Source organism: Sceloporus occidentalis, unplaced genomic scaffold, assembly GCF_023333645.1.
Source record: "Sceloporus occidentalis isolate IW3139 unplaced genomic scaffold, rSceOcc1.0.p SCAF_37, whole genome shotgun sequence".
Classification (NCBI taxonomy): Eukaryota; Metazoa; Chordata; class Lepidosauria; order Squamata; family Phrynosomatidae; genus Sceloporus; species Sceloporus occidentalis.
In genome coordinates this window covers 10,400,267-10,419,766 of record NW_028317017.1, presented here as the reverse complement: position 1 = coordinate 10,419,766, position 19,500 = coordinate 10,400,267, and the positions used below count along the sequence as shown (strand labels likewise).

At 38.6% G+C, this 19,500-nt stretch overlaps 1 protein-coding gene across 1 annotated transcript in view; it reads left to right on the top strand.

Moving 5' to 3' along the window:
- Nucleotides 1–19,500, top strand: part of LOC149297821 (fibrillin-1-like) — a 104,636-nt gene that overhangs the window by 73,974 nt on the left and 11,162 nt on the right. Inside the window, exons 32-50 of the mRNA XM_089488323.1 lie at nucleotides 6,027–6,149; nucleotides 6,318–6,440; nucleotides 6,898–7,023; nucleotides 7,499–7,621; nucleotides 8,153–8,275; nucleotides 8,444–8,608; nucleotides 8,740–8,808; nucleotides 9,400–9,525; nucleotides 9,754–9,876; nucleotides 10,285–10,443; nucleotides 11,042–11,113; nucleotides 11,198–11,323; nucleotides 13,130–13,252; nucleotides 15,278–15,403; nucleotides 15,866–15,982; nucleotides 17,295–17,423; nucleotides 18,008–18,127; nucleotides 18,215–18,340; nucleotides 18,488–18,637. Of these exons, the coding sequence (XP_089344449.1) occupies nucleotides 6,027–6,149; nucleotides 6,318–6,440; nucleotides 6,898–7,023; nucleotides 7,499–7,621; nucleotides 8,153–8,275; nucleotides 8,444–8,608; nucleotides 8,740–8,808; nucleotides 9,400–9,525; nucleotides 9,754–9,876; nucleotides 10,285–10,443; nucleotides 11,042–11,113; nucleotides 11,198–11,323; nucleotides 13,130–13,252; nucleotides 15,278–15,403; nucleotides 15,866–15,982; nucleotides 17,295–17,423; nucleotides 18,008–18,127; nucleotides 18,215–18,340; nucleotides 18,488–18,637 (2,349 nt within the window). The remainder of the gene's footprint in view (nucleotides 1–6,026; nucleotides 6,150–6,317; nucleotides 6,441–6,897; nucleotides 7,024–7,498; nucleotides 7,622–8,152; nucleotides 8,276–8,443; nucleotides 8,609–8,739; nucleotides 8,809–9,399; nucleotides 9,526–9,753; nucleotides 9,877–10,284; nucleotides 10,444–11,041; nucleotides 11,114–11,197; nucleotides 11,324–13,129; nucleotides 13,253–15,277; nucleotides 15,404–15,865; nucleotides 15,983–17,294; nucleotides 17,424–18,007; nucleotides 18,128–18,214; nucleotides 18,341–18,487; nucleotides 18,638–19,500) is intronic.

Sequence of the window (19,500 nt, the reverse complement as noted above, 5' to 3'; positions counted from 1 at the left end):
CTTTGTAAGAGCATGTACGGGCTATACAGTACCGGTATGTGCGTCAGAGTGTAGCGTTTTCTAAATACAAGTGTGGTCCAGGCACAAGTTAAAGATATTGGTCAAGGTGAAAGCTTTTTGGAGGGCATTGTGCTCCAGCTGTGTAGTAGATGTCACTAGGGTTGGAAGCTCTTTGGACTGTACTAAGATCCAGCTGCACACCAGATCTGTCACTAGGGAAGAAATATTCTTTGAAGTGCAGTAATTTCCAGCTGTCCGTTAAATCTGTCATAGAGAGTGAGGATGTTTTTTTTTTTTAGTATAGTGTGGATAACCAGCAAAACAGGTTTGCATAGTGCTGGAAGGTAAAAGTGCTTTGTGTTATAGCATGGTCCAGCCAAAAAAGGAGAACCTGTTAAGATGAACATATGTGAACACACTGCTTCCACTTGTAATGTGGGTGGTAAGCCACATCGTAAGGGCGATGCTGTGAACTATGAATCTTTTCAAGGTGATTCTTTAGAGAATTCAAAATCAACAGAGCCAAAGAGTCACATGGAATGACAATGTATAGACTATGTTAAACCATTGAGATTTATTCAGTCTCCTCACCCATTGCATAATGCCTAAGCAAGGCCAATTCGGCCATTGTTGTTGGAGAGACTTGCTAGTCTTGCTAATGTCTTTCTTGTTCTCTCTTGGGTATGTGGGCCTAAGGCAAAGCCAAAAGTAAATACACCGCTGCCAATATCTGGCACAAACATCTCAAACACATGGGTCCCCTAATAAATAAGGTGTCGAATAATATACAGAAGGGAGCCAGGGCTTGTTATCTCACTCACTTATGCTAATGAAATGGACTATGGAGGCAGTCCTGCAATAGCCTATGTAGTATGGGAGGACTTCTGTCCAATGGTGATGTCCATACTTAGGTCCTAGTACATGGTAGTCCAGTGGGATTTGTCCCAACATTTACTTATACTCAGCGCATGCAACACAAATTTTCATCCCTGGCAAAACTACATTACTTTTGGTCATCAAGTAGCTTTCTAACATAACCTTTGCATATATTCACCGATCAATGAATTTTATATTTTTAGCTACAGCTAAACCATAAAATAAATAGACTTTGAAAAGTTAAAGGTAGAGGTGTTTATGTGCTTTGCAAAACATTTCCTTGCTTGCTGAGCAGCAAACTTTACGCACAGTTGCGTTTCCTAAACTAAATTGTTCCCAGGGAGTCATTACTTGGGTGACTGACAGTTAGGCAGGAGATCAGTCTGAGCCTCCCCGTCTATGCCAAGATATGCACAAATAAAATTTCCCTGGGAAGAATGATTTTGGATCAATTCTAATAAACATCATATTGTGGTCTGAATCAAACCACATAAAAAATCACCACAACCCTTAAGTACCCTAAGTATATCAAAAGATGTTTTTCCGACCAATAGTTATTGGGCTAGTTGCAGTGGCGTCGCTACAGGGGGGCAAGGGGGGGCAATTGCCCCCCCTAGGTTAATCCTTGCCCCCCCTGTTGCCCCCCCTGCTAAATTTGGATCCCGTCTTTCTTTCTTTTTTTTTATTTATTTTTTTAACGGGGAGGAGAGAGAGGGTGCGGCCTGAGTAAGATCGGCAGCCAAGGCAACCAATCTTACGCAGGCCGCACCTCGAGCCCTGCTACTTACCTGTGGGAGGGTCTTCTGTACTGCATAGAGGAAGCGGAACCTAGCAGAGTTCACGTGACATCACATGACTCTGCTCCAGTCCCGCTTCCTCTGTGCTTTACCAGAAAACGCAGAGGGAGGCCGCGCCCTCTGCTGAAGTCTGTGAGCGGCATCGAGGAGCTGCAGTGCAGGTAAGGGGTGGGGAGGGAGTTTGAATGAGAATGTATGATTGAGGGAATGAATCTGTGAATGAATGAGTATATGAATGAATGAGTGTGTGTGTGTGTGATAGCAATCACAGTCCCATCATGCCCAGGTTTCAGCATTTACTGGTTAGATGTGTAAGTGCTGAAACCTAGTAATGATGTGACTTTGATTGCTGTTAGCAATCACACTCCTATCATGCCAAGTCAGCCAGTACATGCTAAAACCTAGCTAGCTGCCCCCCTTGTGTATTGATGCTGCCAGCAGTATGGGGTCTACACATCACTTACAGCCACCCTGTACCAGCATGTACTGGCCGACCTGGCATGATAGGAGTGTGATTGCTAACAGCAAGCACAGCAAGCACAGTCCCATCATGCCTAGGTACCAGCATTTACTGGTTGCCTGGGTATGATAGGAGTGTGATTGCTGTGTGGGCAGTGTGGACGGCAGGGCCGCCTTTGGGGTGCGCAACCTGTGATCTATGCATGTAATTTAGGGGGTTTTAAATATACCTTTTAATGCCGTGTTTTTATATGAATTCCAATTGATCTATACCTGCAAAGCTGGGTTTTTGCGTTATTCTGTAGATCCATATCTATATATTTCCATACATTATTTATGTATACCTGCAAATACAGTGTTTGTATGTCTTATTCAGTTGATTAATACCTGCAATGCTGTTTCCATGTATTTATTTGATCTATACCTGCAATGCTACGTTTCATATACTACTGTATACCTGCAAATACAGGATTTGTATGTCTGATTCTGTTTATTTGATATATACCTTCAGTGCTGAGATCACAGGTGAATTTCAGTTGATCTATCCATGCAAAGCTTGGTTTGTGTGTTAATGTGTTGATCTATACCTGCTATCGGCAACTGGGGCTAATATTAATATATATGGGCAGCAGGGGCAAAAACGCTAAGGGGGGTATTAACGACAATGCAGTGTGAAAAATTCATCCTGATGCAGACGTCTGTGACGTGGATTGTGTCCTGCTGTTTGTGTGTTTTTGGTTATCAGTGTAGCAGAGCCTGTCCTCGGGTGTGTGTATAGGTGTTGGTGTGGCAGAGCCTGTCCTGGTGTGTGTTCAGTTGTCAGTGTGGCAGAGCCTGTCCTAGGGTGTGTGTTTGAGTGTCAGTGTGTCAGAGCCTGTCTGTGTGTGTGTGTGTGGGTTTGGATGTGGGTGTGGAAGAGCCTGTCCTGATGTGTGTGTTCAGTTGTCAGTGTGGCAGAGCCAGTCCTGGTGTGTGTGGGTGTCTGTGTGGCAGAGCCTGTCCTGGTGTGTGTGTGTGTGTGTGTGTTTGGATGTGGCAAAGCCTGTCCTGATGTGTGTGGGTGTCTGTGTGGCAGAGCCTGTCCTGGTGTGTGTGTGTGTATGTTTGGTTGTCAGTGTCGCAGAGCCTGTCCTGGTGTGTGTGTCTGAGTGTTGGTTTGACAGAGCCTGTGTTGGTGTGTGTGTCTGAGTGTTGGTGTGACAGAGCCTGTGTTGGTGTGTGTGTCTGTGTGTCTGTGTGGCAGAGCCTGTCCTGGTGCGCGTGTGTATGTTTGGTTGTCGGTGTCGCAGAGCCTGTCCTGGTGTGTGTGTCTGAGTGTTGGTGTGACAGAGCCTGTGTTGGTGTGTGTGTCTGGGTGTTGGTGTGACAGAGCCTGTGTTGGTGTGTGTGTCTGGGTGTTGGTGTGACAGAGCCTGTGTTGGTGTGTGTGTTTGGTCATCTGTTCCTGGCACTTAACTTACAGTAGGAATTATGTAATTTATATTTATCCAGAGATAAAATGCCCTCCTGAAGTTGTAGTGACTTCAGGGGACAAAACGTTCAAGGCCCTGAAATCATTTAGTGGAAAAGTTATTTATTGTGTTATAATATTTATTTCAAGGATTAGTCGCACTCAATTGTGGCTTCAGGCTTCCCATGTTGAATGATCAAGTATTATTTTAGCCCAATAACAAAAGTATAATTCCATAGCACATTACTTTTGGAAATTATGAATGCCCCCCCAGTTTGACTGTGATATCTTGTGTGCCCCCCCTATATATTGTTTCTAGAGTCGCCACTGGCTAGTTGAGAGGTTTTATCAATGCATTATAGGTAGACCAGACATCTGCAAGGTAGTTTTCCTCCTGTTCTTAGACTGCACATGCAGTATTACTAATGGGTTATACTTTGAGGAGATGCATCTTTGATGAGAAGCACTTATTACAGTGTTTGGTCCAGATGAACCCATGATGGACATGCAATATACATGCTCTGTGATGCTCACCGTTCCTAATCCCTTCCATGTCAGTAGAGAATTGTGTGATAAGGGGTGCACCCCCCCCAAAAAAAACAAGTATCAAGGTTCTAAAACTGTGTGCATAGCTGAACTCTGGTATTTATAGTGTCTACAGCCCCACGATGAGTGTTTTGTGCATTTATTATTTATGGCATTTGTTTATACAGCAAATAGAGGAATCCCCCTGATCATACACTGGAACTTTAAATAACACACTCAGAAAGCCATGTTAAAATATTTTTATGTTCCCTTGCAACATAACATGCTTTAGATTTCAGAAACATGATGTGCAAAAAAATTAATGTCTCAAGCTGTTCTACAGCTCTGTGGGAAAAGTAGGATGCATGCGCATGTTAGTACAAAGGATCAAAGCAGGGCAATTTTATTTACCGGGATTGGAATTAATTATAGTTAACTCCTTCCTTGCAGAACTAACAGCATCTATCTGTGACACATGTAAAGAGCTACGTATGCTTGAAAGGGCATTTAAGAACAGTTCGGAAAAATGTATTTGTCATGATTGGTCCTGCTTTTGTGGTGCGGGTGTGTTATTTGATAAGTTTTCAACTATTCACCATGGTGACCCGGGATTTAAATGAAGTGGCACTGAACCATTGTATTACTTGTATTAAGCCCTTGGGTAGCAACAAACAAACACTTTGTAATGTGGCTCTTAGCATACATTCACCACTGACCATGGAAGGGTTGGCAGCCCAGTTTGGCAAAAACTAGCTGTTTTTTTATGCATTGTTATTACTTTTTAAAGGTCATCAAGAATTATATGACCTTTTTTTAATATATTTTTTTACACCCTTTGTACTGTGTTTACCTTTTATTGCCAGCGTGGGGAGCTACAATATGTGGACCATGCCTACAGGAGTAAAAGTTAAAATAAAATAAATAGTTAAAATAAAAAATGTTATCATGCAGAACAGGCGTCACAGTTTAAACTGCACGGATCACCTAATATATCGTTGTAAAAGTGACCTTTTGAAATTCTTCTCCTCGTGATTTTCATGCCAAAATTAGCTATTTTGACTTTCTTTAAATACTGGTTTCCTGCTTTGGTTGATTTTTATCGTCTTGGCTAGGAATGGATATTCTTTGCTTATTATTTAAAAAAAATGTGCTCCAACTTGTAGCAGTATATTGAATATGCTTCCAATTAAAGAATTATAGAAAAAGAAGAGCTTGCTGTTATGATCACACTAATATTTTTTATAAAAAAAGTCTTACCTTGGGAAAAGCTCCTATTGAGAAACATGAGAAGCAGTAACGCCTCTGAATGCGTAGCTATAGATAAAACACTGATACATGCTAAGATCTCCAGGTTAAATCCTTTATCGCATACATCTTAAAAAACTGCCATATGTCTGGCTAAATGGGTTTATTGGGGGGTTTCCAGCAAGGCCACAGCTTCAATACATTGGCTTCATTATGCATTATGAAGGGCCAACTCCAGCAAACCTTGCTTGACTGACCCTGTATAATGCTTATTGCTTAGTTATATCATTGGGTTTTCTTCAAAGTCACTTTGGAGATTGAACTGTGAATAAGCCTGAGGACTAAATGGGTTGTAGACACTGCTACGTATTTAATCTGTCAACATGCTGTCAATATGCTGGCAGAGGAGTTAGCAGTGCTGGGGAGGACTACGGTGATTGAGTTGGATTGCAGTCAATGATATCAAGGGTGTTACCATCCCTGTGCTCCATATACACTAGATCTTTTATCATCTTAATAAAATTGAAACATTCTAAACACTTTGAGTTATAATTCCTCAACAGTATTCCATACGTTTCTAGCAAAAAGTGGGTATTAAGTTATTACAAATTAATTAAGCACTGATTACATGATGGACCTCATCCGCTATGTGACACATCTGTAATTTTTCATAGACATCAATGAGTGTGAGATTGGAGCCCATAACTGCGACAGACATGCTGCGTGTACAAACACACCAGGAAGCTTCAAATGTAGCTGCAGCCCCGGATGGATAGGCAATGGAGTGAAATGCACAGGTAAGGTTCTGTGTTGTTTTCTTTCTTTTTTTTCCAGCCATTAGCTTTGTTTATATGGTATACGTACATTGGCTGGCAGATCGCTCAGTGATTCACAGCTTTCTGCTGCTTCCATATATAATGGAATTGTAAATTTTTAAAATATAATGTAATTCTTATCATTCACAGATCTTGATGAATGCGCAAATGGAACTCACTTGTGTAGTCCACATGCAGACTGCAAAAACACCATGGGGTCGTACCGGTGTCTGTGTAAGGAAGGCTACGTAGGGGATGGTTTGGTCTGTTCAGGTGAGTTTGTGAAAAACATGAACGGCATCTTTTATCAGCTGCAGGTTATCACATTGTTTTCCAATCACACTTTAAATTTAAATTAATTTTAATGTATGGGTCAAAGTTATTTAATATGAATAAGTTGTAAATTACTCTTAGTTGTGTCATTAAACTATGTTAACCATGGAAGAAAACATTTTTTTAGCATAACTCCGTTGTAATTAACATTCTTTTTCACAGTGGCTTATATTTCTGGTGAGGTCATTGAAACTCATTAGCGAAGAATCAGGCCTCATAGATCATTGTGCCTTATTATTGCCAAGACACAATTCATCCTCATTAGAAGAGAGTCCTCATTCTTATTACAGCAGCCAAAAGAATGTATGGTCCAGGGAACACGAGTACATCATAGCAACATATTTTACATGTATAGGTTTGTATAAAAAATAATTGACCCCTATGTCCTTTTGAACAGATATTGATGAGTGTACAGAGAATGTGAATCTGTGTGGCAATGGACAGTGTCTTAACACCCCTGGAGGATACCGATGTGATTGTGACATGGGATTCTTACCGAGCCTTGATGGGAAGGCCTGTGAAGGTAAAAAAGCCCTACCATATTGACATATCCTAGGCAAGTAACTCAAATGATTCTTTTGACCCAAAAGCTGCAGTCGTATTGCACTGCACACCTCTGTATCATATAGTTAATTTAATTATCTGATGCAGCGCTTGGGAAGAAGTTGAATGAAACGTTTGCTCATTGCTACATTTCTACAAGTCCAACATGTTCGTGAAACAGTTTGGTTACCATTGCAAATGCATGCTTTAACTCATGCTATATTATTAAAAAATAGCCAACGTTTTATCAAATCTGTAATCAATAATATTTCTTTAATAATTCACTTATTAATTTTATAACGTTATATTGCATCTCATTAGCTTTAACCAGGCAGACTCCGTTTCTGCAAAAGGAATACTTTACTGTCTGTCTGTGACAGGGTATTATTATCTGTAACGGACAGCACTGCGGAATATATAAAACAATAAATAATAATAATAATGTTTATATGCAGATATTGATGAGTGCGCCCTCCCCAACATCTGTGTTTATGGAACCTGTACAAACTTGCCAGGGCTGTTCAGGTGTCACTGTGACACAGGGTATGAGCTGGACCGAAGTGGAGGAAACTGCACAGGTAAGACTTCATTGAAGAAGTGCCTTATCTGATATTTTAGTTTCAAGCTAATTAAAATAAGTAGCTCTTCTGCAGCAATCTTCAGATAAAGTGTAATTTATTTATTTTGTCCTAGCATTGCAGAAAATATTCTAGTGTGAAATTCAGTGTAACAACCCATTTTATTTGCACCTTGTGGCGGCCACATACAATTCCCAGGCCCTTTCGAAATCCTTACTTTGTGTTTTCCCTCTGTTAGTTTTGCTAGGATGGATAACATAATGCTCACAAATATCACCCATCAGTGATAGTAAATAGTAATGTCACAAAATACTCCAACCTTGACCATGAGTCAATGCTTTAATATTTCTTTTATCCCCAATTTTTACCTCTCATATCAAGTATGTATATATTGAGTGTTAAATGAATAGGAAATGTTATTGTAACTAAAATAGCTTCTGCTTCATTTTTGGAAACTAGCATTATCTCTGTCACCGACCATTTTTTTGTCAAAGCCATAGAATTGCTTTTTTATTGTATTCCATTTTTCAGACGTGGATGAGTGCGCTGATCCAACAACTTGCATTAGTGGCACCTGTGAAAACACCCCCGGAAGCTACAATTGTGAATGTCCACCAGATTTTGAACTCAACCCAACTGGGGTTGGCTGTGTTGGTAAGGATATTTCATATATGTGTCAGGTTGGCAGGAAAACATTAACATATGACATAAGGCATAGCCATTTCATGGTTGTGTACAAGCCTGCCATATTTCCAGCAGCTGTTGATCAGTCGTGTCATACAGACATATAAAATAATACTTCTTCTTTCATCGCCGTTAAAGATACCAGGTCCGGCAATTGTTACCTGGACCTGAAACCTCGTGGAGATAATGGAGATGTGGCTTGTAGCAATGAGATTGGAGTCAGCATTTCAAAGGCTTCTTGCTGCTGCTCTCTTGGGAAAGGCTGGGGAACACCTTGTGAACTGTGTCCTGCTGTAAATTCAAGTAAGGATGTTTTAATATAATTCGAATAATTTAGACTGTTTCTTTTTACCCTACTTTCTGTTTTCTAGTTTAACTTTCTTTCCCAAACTCTGTATGGAAAGTCATTCTAGTCATCTTAATTTAATTTTTAGGTGAATACAAACTCTTGTGTCCTGGAGGAGAAGGTTTTAGACCAAATCCTATTACTGTTATCCTGGAAGGTAAGTACTTTATCCAACCTTCTTATTGAGGTCCGTATGTAGATTTGTGATCTATACTGCCGTTCAACTCTTTGGGGTAATTTAGCTGTTTTAATCGAAAACAAGGATATTTATCAGTAAAATAATTGCAAAAAGGGATTTCTAATAATCAATTAGCCTTTTAACCCTAAACTTGGATTAGCCGAACACAACGTGCCCTTGGAACACAGGAGTGATGGTTTTTGATAATGAGCCTCTGTACGCCTATGAAGAGACTTTATTAAAGATCAGCCTTTCCAGCTGCAATAGTCATTTACAACATTATCAATGTCTATACTGAAGTTCTTTTAATGGACAGAATTTGCTTTTCTTTAAAAAAACAAGGTGATTTCTAAATGACTCCAAACCTTTAAACGGTAGAGAATATACATTTTTTTTAAGCTAAATGTTTCCAAACACTGTTACTATGACAGTAAATTGTGTAAATTATGAGAATTCTGGGAACATGACCTGTATCTAATTCCAGGCAGCTTCCTCCTCCTGTTTCCTGTCTAAATCAATTATAAATTTGATTTTATGTGTTTATTTTATATTTTACTTGCTTTTTTCCAGATATCGATGAATGCCTGGAGCTCCCAGGGCTTTGCCAGGGTGGAAAATGTATCAATACCTTCGGCAGTTTCCAATGTCGCTGTCCAGTTGGTTATTATCTTAATGAAGAGACCCGAGTTTGTGATGGTATGTCCTGCCGAGATATAGTGCTTCTTTGCAAGTGTATCAGAGCCTAGCATTATTGCTTACTCTCTGCAATAATGTAATATTTCCAGAAAGTGAGCTGGTTTGTAAATCTTTTGACTACTACATTACCTTTGTTGTACATACTTTCTCTCCGTCGGAGGCAAATATTTAGTAATTTTGGCGCTTAGCCAAGATAATATAATAGTATTATTCTTTTTCTTGCTTCAGATGTCAATGAATGTGAACAGCCCGGTATTTGTGGACCAGGAACCTGTTACAATACAGTTGGAAACTATACATGCATTTGCCCACCCGATTATATGCAAGTCAATGGAGGAAATAATTGTATGGGTAAGTAGTGATAGATTTTGTTAAAGAGGACAGTCCGGTCATTTTTTTTTTTATATTAATTATTTGTATCTTAATCATTAAAGTTCTCACAGCTGTTTTTTGGCTGAAGGTACATCAGTGTGCCATGGACCCTGCCACTAGGGGGCGATGTATTGGGAGTCATTCTATACAAGGCATACAGTGCTAAAAATAATATTATTTAGTAACATCTTAGATGCAATAGAAATAATTTAAAGTATCATCTGGGCATTAAGAAAAAATAACTTCTGACCTTCAAAATACTATTGTAAAACTTAAGATACTTTACAATATGCATTTCTGTCCAAATGTTAAATGTTTTGAATAAATTAGATATGGTCAAATGATTGCTTATGAAAGCGTATCTTTTTTTTTTTCTTGGACATACAGATATGCGAAGGAGCCTATGCTTCCGTAATTATTACACTGACAATCAAACCTGTGATGGAGAGCTGCTTTATAACATGACTAAGAAGATGTGTTGCTGTTCATACAATATTGGCCGTGCTTGGAACAGACCGTGTGAGGAGTGTCCATTACCAAGTACCGGTGAGTGCAATTTACCATTTCCATCAGTATTATTATAACACGCCGGTACATTTGTGCATATACAGGTTGCAGCATAGCCATGGGTTATGAATGTTTTACAATCCCAGAAAGTTGCTCCAAATTCAGCACTTTGGAACAGAATTCTTCCAGCTTTGCTTTTCGAAATATGACAGCTCTCAGTATTGCTCTTTAAGCAGTTCTTGAAGCGTCTGACATTGCTGTTCTGTCTTGTAAACACAAAGTACATATTAGTTTATGCCAGTTTTCATAAAATTATTGGCAGCAAACCACCCATATGATGAGGAATATACTACACTTTCATTTCCTGACCATACATTAGTGTCCCAGTTATAATAATGTGGCTGTTAAGGGAGCACGTGGCATTTAGAGACCGAAGTGTGAAATGATGTACAATCAGTAGAAATCAGACACTTTGATTGCTATCATACTATTTTCCTTGACCTTACAATCCAATACATTGTAATGACACAAAGTTTGCATTTAAGAAAACCACTATGTTGACGTATACTTAGTCAAGAAGTGACAATGACAAGTATAACTTTTAGCTAAGTGAAATTCTGATTTGCTTGCTTTGCAGATGATTTTGCTAGTCTTTGTGGAAGCCCACGACCCGGATTTGTGATTGACATTTACACTGGGCTGCCAGTAGGTTGGTAAACTTAGCTTATAATAACTTGCGTTAACTCGCATTCTGTATAAGATGCATAATGGCTTCCCCAACGTTTGTTTCTAGACATCGATGAATGCAGAGAAATTCCTGGGGTTTGCGAGAATGGTGTTTGTATCAATATGGTGGGAAGCTTTAGATGTGAATGCCCAATGGGATTTTTCTACAATGACAAGCTGCTGATATGTGAAGGTAAGAAACGTCCACATTTATATGGTAAAGATCTGAAACTCCCATCAGCGATCATTAATCAAAACCCCAAATGTGTATCAAATCTATATAAATTAACCCCCCCCTTTCATGGCTATGCAAGTTATTGGACAGGCAAACTTCTTCAGCTGTTAAGGCATAGGGTTGTCAATTTTGAACATGGAAAGGCAAAGTGGGTGCACAAGGAATTTGCTGTCGTTGACAAGGCTTGTGAAGTAGTTGGGCTTATTGTAAGACATCTTTTAATCAAGCCAGTTGCTGTCTTCCCCTAATAATCAATATCTGAGAGCTTTCAGGTGAGTTTAACATTTTATCTTGAAAAACTGTGAATTCACAATCGAGTTATATCTAATCAGGGCCGGCCCTACAATGGAGCCGACTGGGGCAATTGCCCCAGGCGGCACTTCAGAAGCGTTTTTTTTTTGTTTTTTTTGAAGCGGAGGAGAGAGAGAGAGGGGCACCGAGTGGTTTTCGCTTACCCGCTCGGCGCCCCTCTCTCTCTCCTCTGCGGCGAGTTTACCTGTTCGGTCTCGGTACCGGCTTGTAATGCAGAGCGCCGGAAGTGACGTGAATTTCCGGCGCTCAGCATTACAAGCCGGCACCGTGGTAGCACAGGGAGACTCGCCGCAGGACTGTTTAAGGGTAAGTACCGGTGGGGGGGGGTAGATAATGCCGCCCCCCCCCCGGCGTCGGCGAGGGGCGGCATTTTAAACTTCGTCCCAGGCGGCGTTAAGTCTTCGGCCGGCCCTGTATCTAATGAATACATAAGTTAAAACATTCAGTGTATTCAGCATTACTTTAGCCGGTATTTAATCCACACTGTCGTCAGTTGCGCTCTGTGACCTGGATCCTATTATATATATTGCTATTTTCTTCTTCTCTGTGCACATAATCTAATATAAAGCTTGTAGCCAGCTACATAATTTTTATATTGGCATTTAGCAAATGTATTAAGAGACAAGGAGTATACTACTAGAGTCTCCCATATTAATTATGTAGTGAAACAGAATAAAACCCTTTGGTGTAAAATGCACGGAAGCCTTAGAAGTAATACTTTGATAAGTTCTAAATACATTTTTTAATTATGTATTTTAGAACATATGTGGATTTTCCATATTTCAGACCTGAGAGGTAGGGCTGGGACCCGTGGCCCAGTTTCCCTGCCAAGACTTAAAAACAAATTACAAGACACAGCGCTCAGTGAAAGGGGGCACAGTGCTTCAGACCAAAGACTTCCAGTGTCCTGCCTATCTTCAACACATCAACAACTGCATCGCTGTGCTAATTTGAAACTTAAAACTCAATAATCGTGTGCTGTAAATAAACCGGCTGATCTTTTGCCAAAATGTAAACACGGCAGAGGCTTACAGGGGGTAAGAGTACCATTCATAAAGATTCTGTACAGACAGAGCCGCAGTCAGGGTAGGAAAAAAAAGTAGGCTGTGTTGGCACAATATTCTAACTGTGAAAGCAAGCAGGACTCCAAAGGAGGATAACTAGTTCTCCATTTACTGTGATGCAACGGAGTAAAGTACATATTAGGACTTTCCTCTAGCAAAATGTTCCATCACTGGTCTTGTGGTTCCTTTCGGACTGTGATGCATATACTACATATACATGTATGCGGATTCCATATGTTTTGTTTTTTTATATCTCACAATATGTATAATCATCTTCCCTTCTTCTTTATCCGTTCCGCTTCCACTTTTTCTACTATGTGTTCCACAAGGAGGCTTTCACAGCTATAACATTCTTATACTTGCACGTGTCTAAAATCTTTTTTGACAGATATTGATGAATGTCAGAACGGGCCTGTCTGTCAGAGAAATGCAGACTGCATTAACACAGCGGGCAGCTATCGCTGTGACTGCAAACCGGGCTACAAGTTCACCTCCACGGGACAATGCATCGGTAAGGGCTGCTAATCCATCTGTTTTACTGATAAGAAATAACGAATCAAAATAAATATCTATCAGACAGGCATACATATCGTTACGACCTTGCAATAACTCTGTTAAAACCACAAATGCAATTAGTAATGTCCTGCGTGTCACATTTAATCAATAATGCCCTGAAATGCTTAAAGGTAAAGACACAACAAATCCAGAACTGTACAGAAAAGGAAACTTATGTAACAAGGTTTTCCATTGTTACAACTGTTGTTATTATTTTAACAACATTTTGGCTCAAATATATATATTTAAACCCTATATTTGTGTTGCCATTTTCTACATCTGAAGGGAGCTTAAACACAGAACCCAAAAAATGAATAGAACAATGACTGTATATCAAAGTTTAATATTTGTGAACAGAAAGGAAGGCACAGTCTACCTTTCAGAAAATGTTTGGGTGTACTTCCCAGTCACCCACTTCCACTGTAGAAATCAAAATATGTTTTGAACAACCATAGAAAGAATAACGTACAAAGCTGATTTTTATGTCCTGGGGGATCATATTTTCTAAATGAAATTTTAGTTTGGCAGTACCAACAAATCACACAGAATACGATATGCTCAAAAAAAATGGGGTGCGTTATACACATCATCTAAACCCTATGTATGTCCCCTAGTTCTATTAAAATAAAATGCATTTCTAATTTTTTTCTGCTTTAATACTGTTTTGTTTTTTATCGTGTACTGTATAATATTTTCCTATAAAGAAGTCTATTGTTCCTTCACTTTCTCTTTTGCGCTTATGAACCTTTTGAAACGGTGAAATGAGAGCTGGTGATATACACGATTTGGAACATACAGGAGTTATTGTGCGATCTGCACCATAAGGGTGTTTACCGTTTGTGTTTGAACACCTATTGTAAGTGAGCTCAATAGAACAGCAGAACAGGAAAGCCGCTAGAGTATCAGATTTGGGGAAAACAATATCGCTGATCACATTGGCATGCTTTGCACTTTCCTGCAATTCTTAACATTCTCGTTTGATAAGTGTAAAAATAAAACAAACCTAGTTGCTTTTGTTTCCAGTTTACAAACTTAGCATGCAGTGCTTGTTATAAAACATCACACAAGCAGCGGGTACTTTCCTCTTATGAGATGCAAACACACAGACTACCAAGTATTTAAAGCATGTGTCATACGCTGCGAAAGATGGCTGGTTGGCTAGAACCTAATTTTGTAAGGGGACCACACATCAAGTGTCACACTCACATCCCAAAACAGTGAGACAAGAAGGTGGAATTATAGCACAACACTCCACGTACGACATATAGACATAATCCCTACCTACTCCCAGGAGGATCATGTTCTTTTTGTCCTGTCTGGAAGTAGAATCTGGACTCATTGATCCGGTTTTCATGTTATCTCTTCAATATTTTGAAGTTTTAGTTACAATGTAGACGTTTTAACTTTAGATGAGACACCTCCCCCCACTTACAGCAGAGCAATGGGGATTTCCCTGCTTTCTACATTTTTTTTAATCTTGTTTTTAGTAAGAGATTGATCCGAGGCAACAAGGCAGAATTCCTGTCGATGACAAGAATGCTGGCCAACCATATTTTTTGGATAAGCAGAACCATCTGTAGATGCCTAGGATTGACTCATTTGACAAAAACATATCATATTGGAATATACATCTGGAAAGGAGTTAGGTTTCCAGCCTACAAGGATGCCCATTTTTCCACTGTCCTTTAACATCCAGATACCACCAACAAATCAATTAAAATTCTGGCAATTGCTAAGTAGTTTTTTCTGATTTACTTTGATATTTAGCACTTCTGTAATCATTGTTAAAGACTCAAGGACACTGTAAACAGTTTGATTGTGCAGGTTTTTTTTTGCTGCACATTTTCTGTTCCAAATTAAAATAGGATGCTCAATTTTTCAAACCATTTTTTCCTTTATTTGTTTTTGTCTAAACTTCTTTATTCATACAGAGATTGTTATATTATTGTTTCACCTTAAATCATTTTTGCCACCCATAAAGATCGCAATGAGTGCCAAGAAATTCCTAACGTGTGCAGTCATGGAGAGTGCAAAGACAAAACCGGAGGGTATTACTGCATTTGCCACAGTGGATTCAAAACCAACGAGGATGAAACAATGTGCCTTGGTAAGTGACTTGCACAATTTCAAACTCTAGTCCTTCTAGAAGACCTTCTTCAACAATAAAGTGAAAATAGCCATAGTGTCTCTTTCATTATATATATAATTTCTGCCATTTTCACCTGCGCTAGGAGTAAATGTACATTTTTGGTGGGCTTCATACTCCCAATAATGATTTTGGTCCTTCCTAAGGTTATAATCAAGTATCATCAGGTATACATCATTACTATTTATAATATGTATAATAATAATAATATATATAATATATATATATACTATGGCATCATCACCCTTATGGTATGTGCTAGTGATCACAATAAAAAACTGTGTTTATAAAAGCAAAACAGTGTTTAACAAATAATGAGAGAAATGATCACACCTTCATAAAGTCTATAAATGCTCCCATAAAGCACATTGTGTTATGTTAACACCACAACGAGTAAGCCTTACTGGTTTTCCATTTTTGCAGACATCAACGAGTGTGAAAGGAATCCTTGTGGAAATGGAACGTGCAGGAACACCATTGGTTCATACAACTGCCGTTGCTTTGATGGGTTTATATTGTCTCACAATAACGACTGTATAGGTAAAAACTACCATTCTGCTCAGTGGAGTTGCATGTCCTTCGCTGTAAAGTTCTTAAATCGACTTACCTATCTGAAGCTGGCTTATCAGTAGCTAATTAAGTCATTACAGATGAAGCAGCTAGTTGAATAGCCTGAATAGTGTGGATTCTTTGTGGGAACTGAAAACCATTGGCATATGTAATGTATGTTAAGTATAGAATTATCACGTTATTATTGTTTTAACTGTGTATTCACATTTTACCTCCACATATATGTGGCTTGTCTTTATTGCTCTGATGTAATATGAAATGTATTACTTCACCTTTGGTAAGGAAATCCACATTGGTCCATGAGAAGATGAAGTCCTTAGTTGAGGATGAAACTTTTAATTAGGCTAACACCAAAAAATTAAATAGACTTGCATAAGCTTTTTGGACTTCAGATGGGAGTTCCTTGTGAAGATGAGACCTGAAAACTTATGTGACCCAACATGTTTTTCTGTGTAGGTTTATTTCGATTTGTGCTGATTTTGTATAGAGACCCTTAGATAGGCCCTTCATACTACAAACTTTAAGTACGGTGAAACTGCAGCTCTCCTCCCATTTTAGAGAATAAACCTAATGCATTTTAATTTAAATATATTGCGCAATCTTATAAATTGCCATGTGCAAAGTAATGTAGCGTAATTAAGTAATAGTCATTATTTTTACTGTACTGGAGTAGTCTATTTTCTCCATCAGCTTCAGGAAGTGCTCCCCTCTATTGTCCAGTCTAGCCAATATTTGTGTTCGCCTCCACAGAATTTAACAAATTATTTTTTCTTTTATGATAATCCAAATAATGATTAAAAGGGAAAGACAGATTGTTTTTTTTTCAGATAAGAAAATGCTCCTGTTACAAACTATTGTGATAAATACGTTTTTACGCTTTTTGGGGTTTACATGCTTTTTTCTGGTCTTGTGCTTTTAAACACTGTTTGAAGTCATATCTTGAAAATGTTTAAAATATGAATATTATCTAAATTTTAAAAAAAGTTCTCATTTAATCCTTTTAAACTATATTTGTGATCGCTGTCCCTTTTGGTAAATCTCCCTTAGTTTGGCTCAGATTCTTATTGGCTGGAGTAAAAATGTAGTGACCCAACAGCCAATAAGAACTTGCAGGTTGCCAAATACTAGAAGCAGGTGCTACTGAATAAAAATGGAAGGGCTTTTCGTAAGTAGCCTTTATATATATATATATATATATATATATATATATATATATATATCCCTGTATAGTTTTGTTTTCCCGTTCTGAAATCAGTTTTCATCACTGTTATTCTTGTTACAGATATTGATGAATGTACAACACTAAATGGCCAGCTATGTAGAAATGGACAATGTATCAACACTGTGGGGTCATTTGAGTGTCTATGCAATGAAGGATATGAGATGGCGTCTGATGGAAGAACTTGCCTGGGTATTTATCTATAAATAATAGAGCATTCACAATGGGGCATTTAATGTATCCATTGCAGATTAGCAAGGTATTTAATCCTTGCACCATCAGTTAGGTCTGACAGATGTGCAGTTTTATGGGCCATTGTAAGAGCCTTTAGATATACATTTTCTAGTTGTTTCTTTTTAGTGTCATTTTTCATCACCATTAACCTGTGATTTGCCAAAATAACAAATAATTACCTGTACTGTTTATTAGCACTCAGTATGGCTCAAGGCACTGAACAAAACTGTGCTCCTTTAATCCTGTTCAACCTAGGCATAAGCCCACAGATGGTTAATATATCAATGCATACATCAGTGCCTTATACTCATGTCTCCATCTAACAGACTCATAGTGGGCATCCGTAATTTTGCAGAGAACCTGCTCCTTCACAATACTGAGTAATGGTCCAAAATCAGGTTATATAGTACGTGTTTTAGAAAATTGCCCTTTTCAGATATAATCAAGTTGTATTTGAATATGATAGTTTTCCTTCTATATTAATTAAATGCCATGCTTTTGTATTTATTCCCTTATTTTGTAATCACCGTCGTTGTTTTCAGATATCAACGAATGCGCCCTTGACCCTGGGAAATGTGCTCCTGGAACGTGTCAAAATCTGGATGGCTCATACAGATGCATATGTCCTCCTGGATACATCTTGAAGGGTGACACCTGTGAAGGTACCTAAAATAAAACCAAAGAAGCTGAAGTCATTAACAACAATTACTCTGATACTGGGTCATATGATGTATTTTGGTTTTCTACAGACATTGATGAGTGTTCAGAACAGCCTGATATTTGTGACTTCGGCACGTGTAGCAATACTCTCGGCAGCTTCATCTGTCAGTGCCCAGAGGGATTTGTCTTATCATCAACTGGACGGAGATGCCACGGTAAAAAGTTACTTGTCTAACCAAAGCTTGCTGTTGTTGGTGGTTTTGATGGTTGTTGATTTGGCAGAAAGGATTTTAGATTTGGATTCTGCCTTAGTGTGGGGTTGTTTTTTCTAATATATTCATTTATTGGTGTTTTTTTCATAGATTTAAGAGTAAGCTTCTGCTATTCCAAATTTGAGGATGGGAAGTGTACTTCTCCCAAGGCTCTAAATCAATCAAAACAGGAATGTTGTTGTGCCATGGAAGGTGCTGGATGGGGTAGCCCATGTGAATTATGCCCGACTGAAGGAGATGGTATGATATACTAACCAAGCAACAAACTGACATAGCTCAGAGTAACTAAATGCCAATATTGTCCTTGAAATTTAGAAAAGTAAAATACATGTTCTTCTTGCTGTATTCTTTTCTGGATGTTAGGTATTAGACATTTATTCTACAATGGCTCAGGCAAATAAATTCTACTGCAATCAAGCAAAATCGAAAAAAATTCCCAGACAATCCCACAGGGAAACAATTACTCAGTACAACAAAACAATTTTCCACCCACCAAAAGCTGGCGAGGCATTAGTTTCAAACACACTTAAAAGCCAGCTTGGAGGGAACATTTATAGATGTACATGATGTGATGTCCAAATGAACACATTCCAAAGGAAATCATGAGAAATTGCCTTACAGGCAGTGCCAAGTTAGTACGAGAGAGAAACTAGTCATGTTTTATCTTTTTTCAACCTAACATTTTAACTCTTTAATGACCTTTTGTTAAATCCCCATAACCTTGCTATGCTAGGGGATTATATAGAAAATGTTTATATTTTCTGATTATTGAGAATGTTAGCAGGCACATCCTAACATTCCCTAGTACACATGATGCCATGATACAAAAATTTGAACGGTGCACCTCTTGGCTCTAACTATATAAAAATATACATTCATACATAGACATAATTGTATACATTACATCTGAAATGGTTACCAACAAAAACCAGTTAGCATAAATTCTACTGGTCTAATAACATTTTCAGTAAGATTTTGTTGAAGCGACCAATGGCCTTTTCAGCAATACTCAAAGGTTACACATGAAACAGGCGTAAAACCTTCAAAGTGGGACACTTTCACACGCTCCTTTTTATACAGTGCATGTCACTTACCCTTTGTGT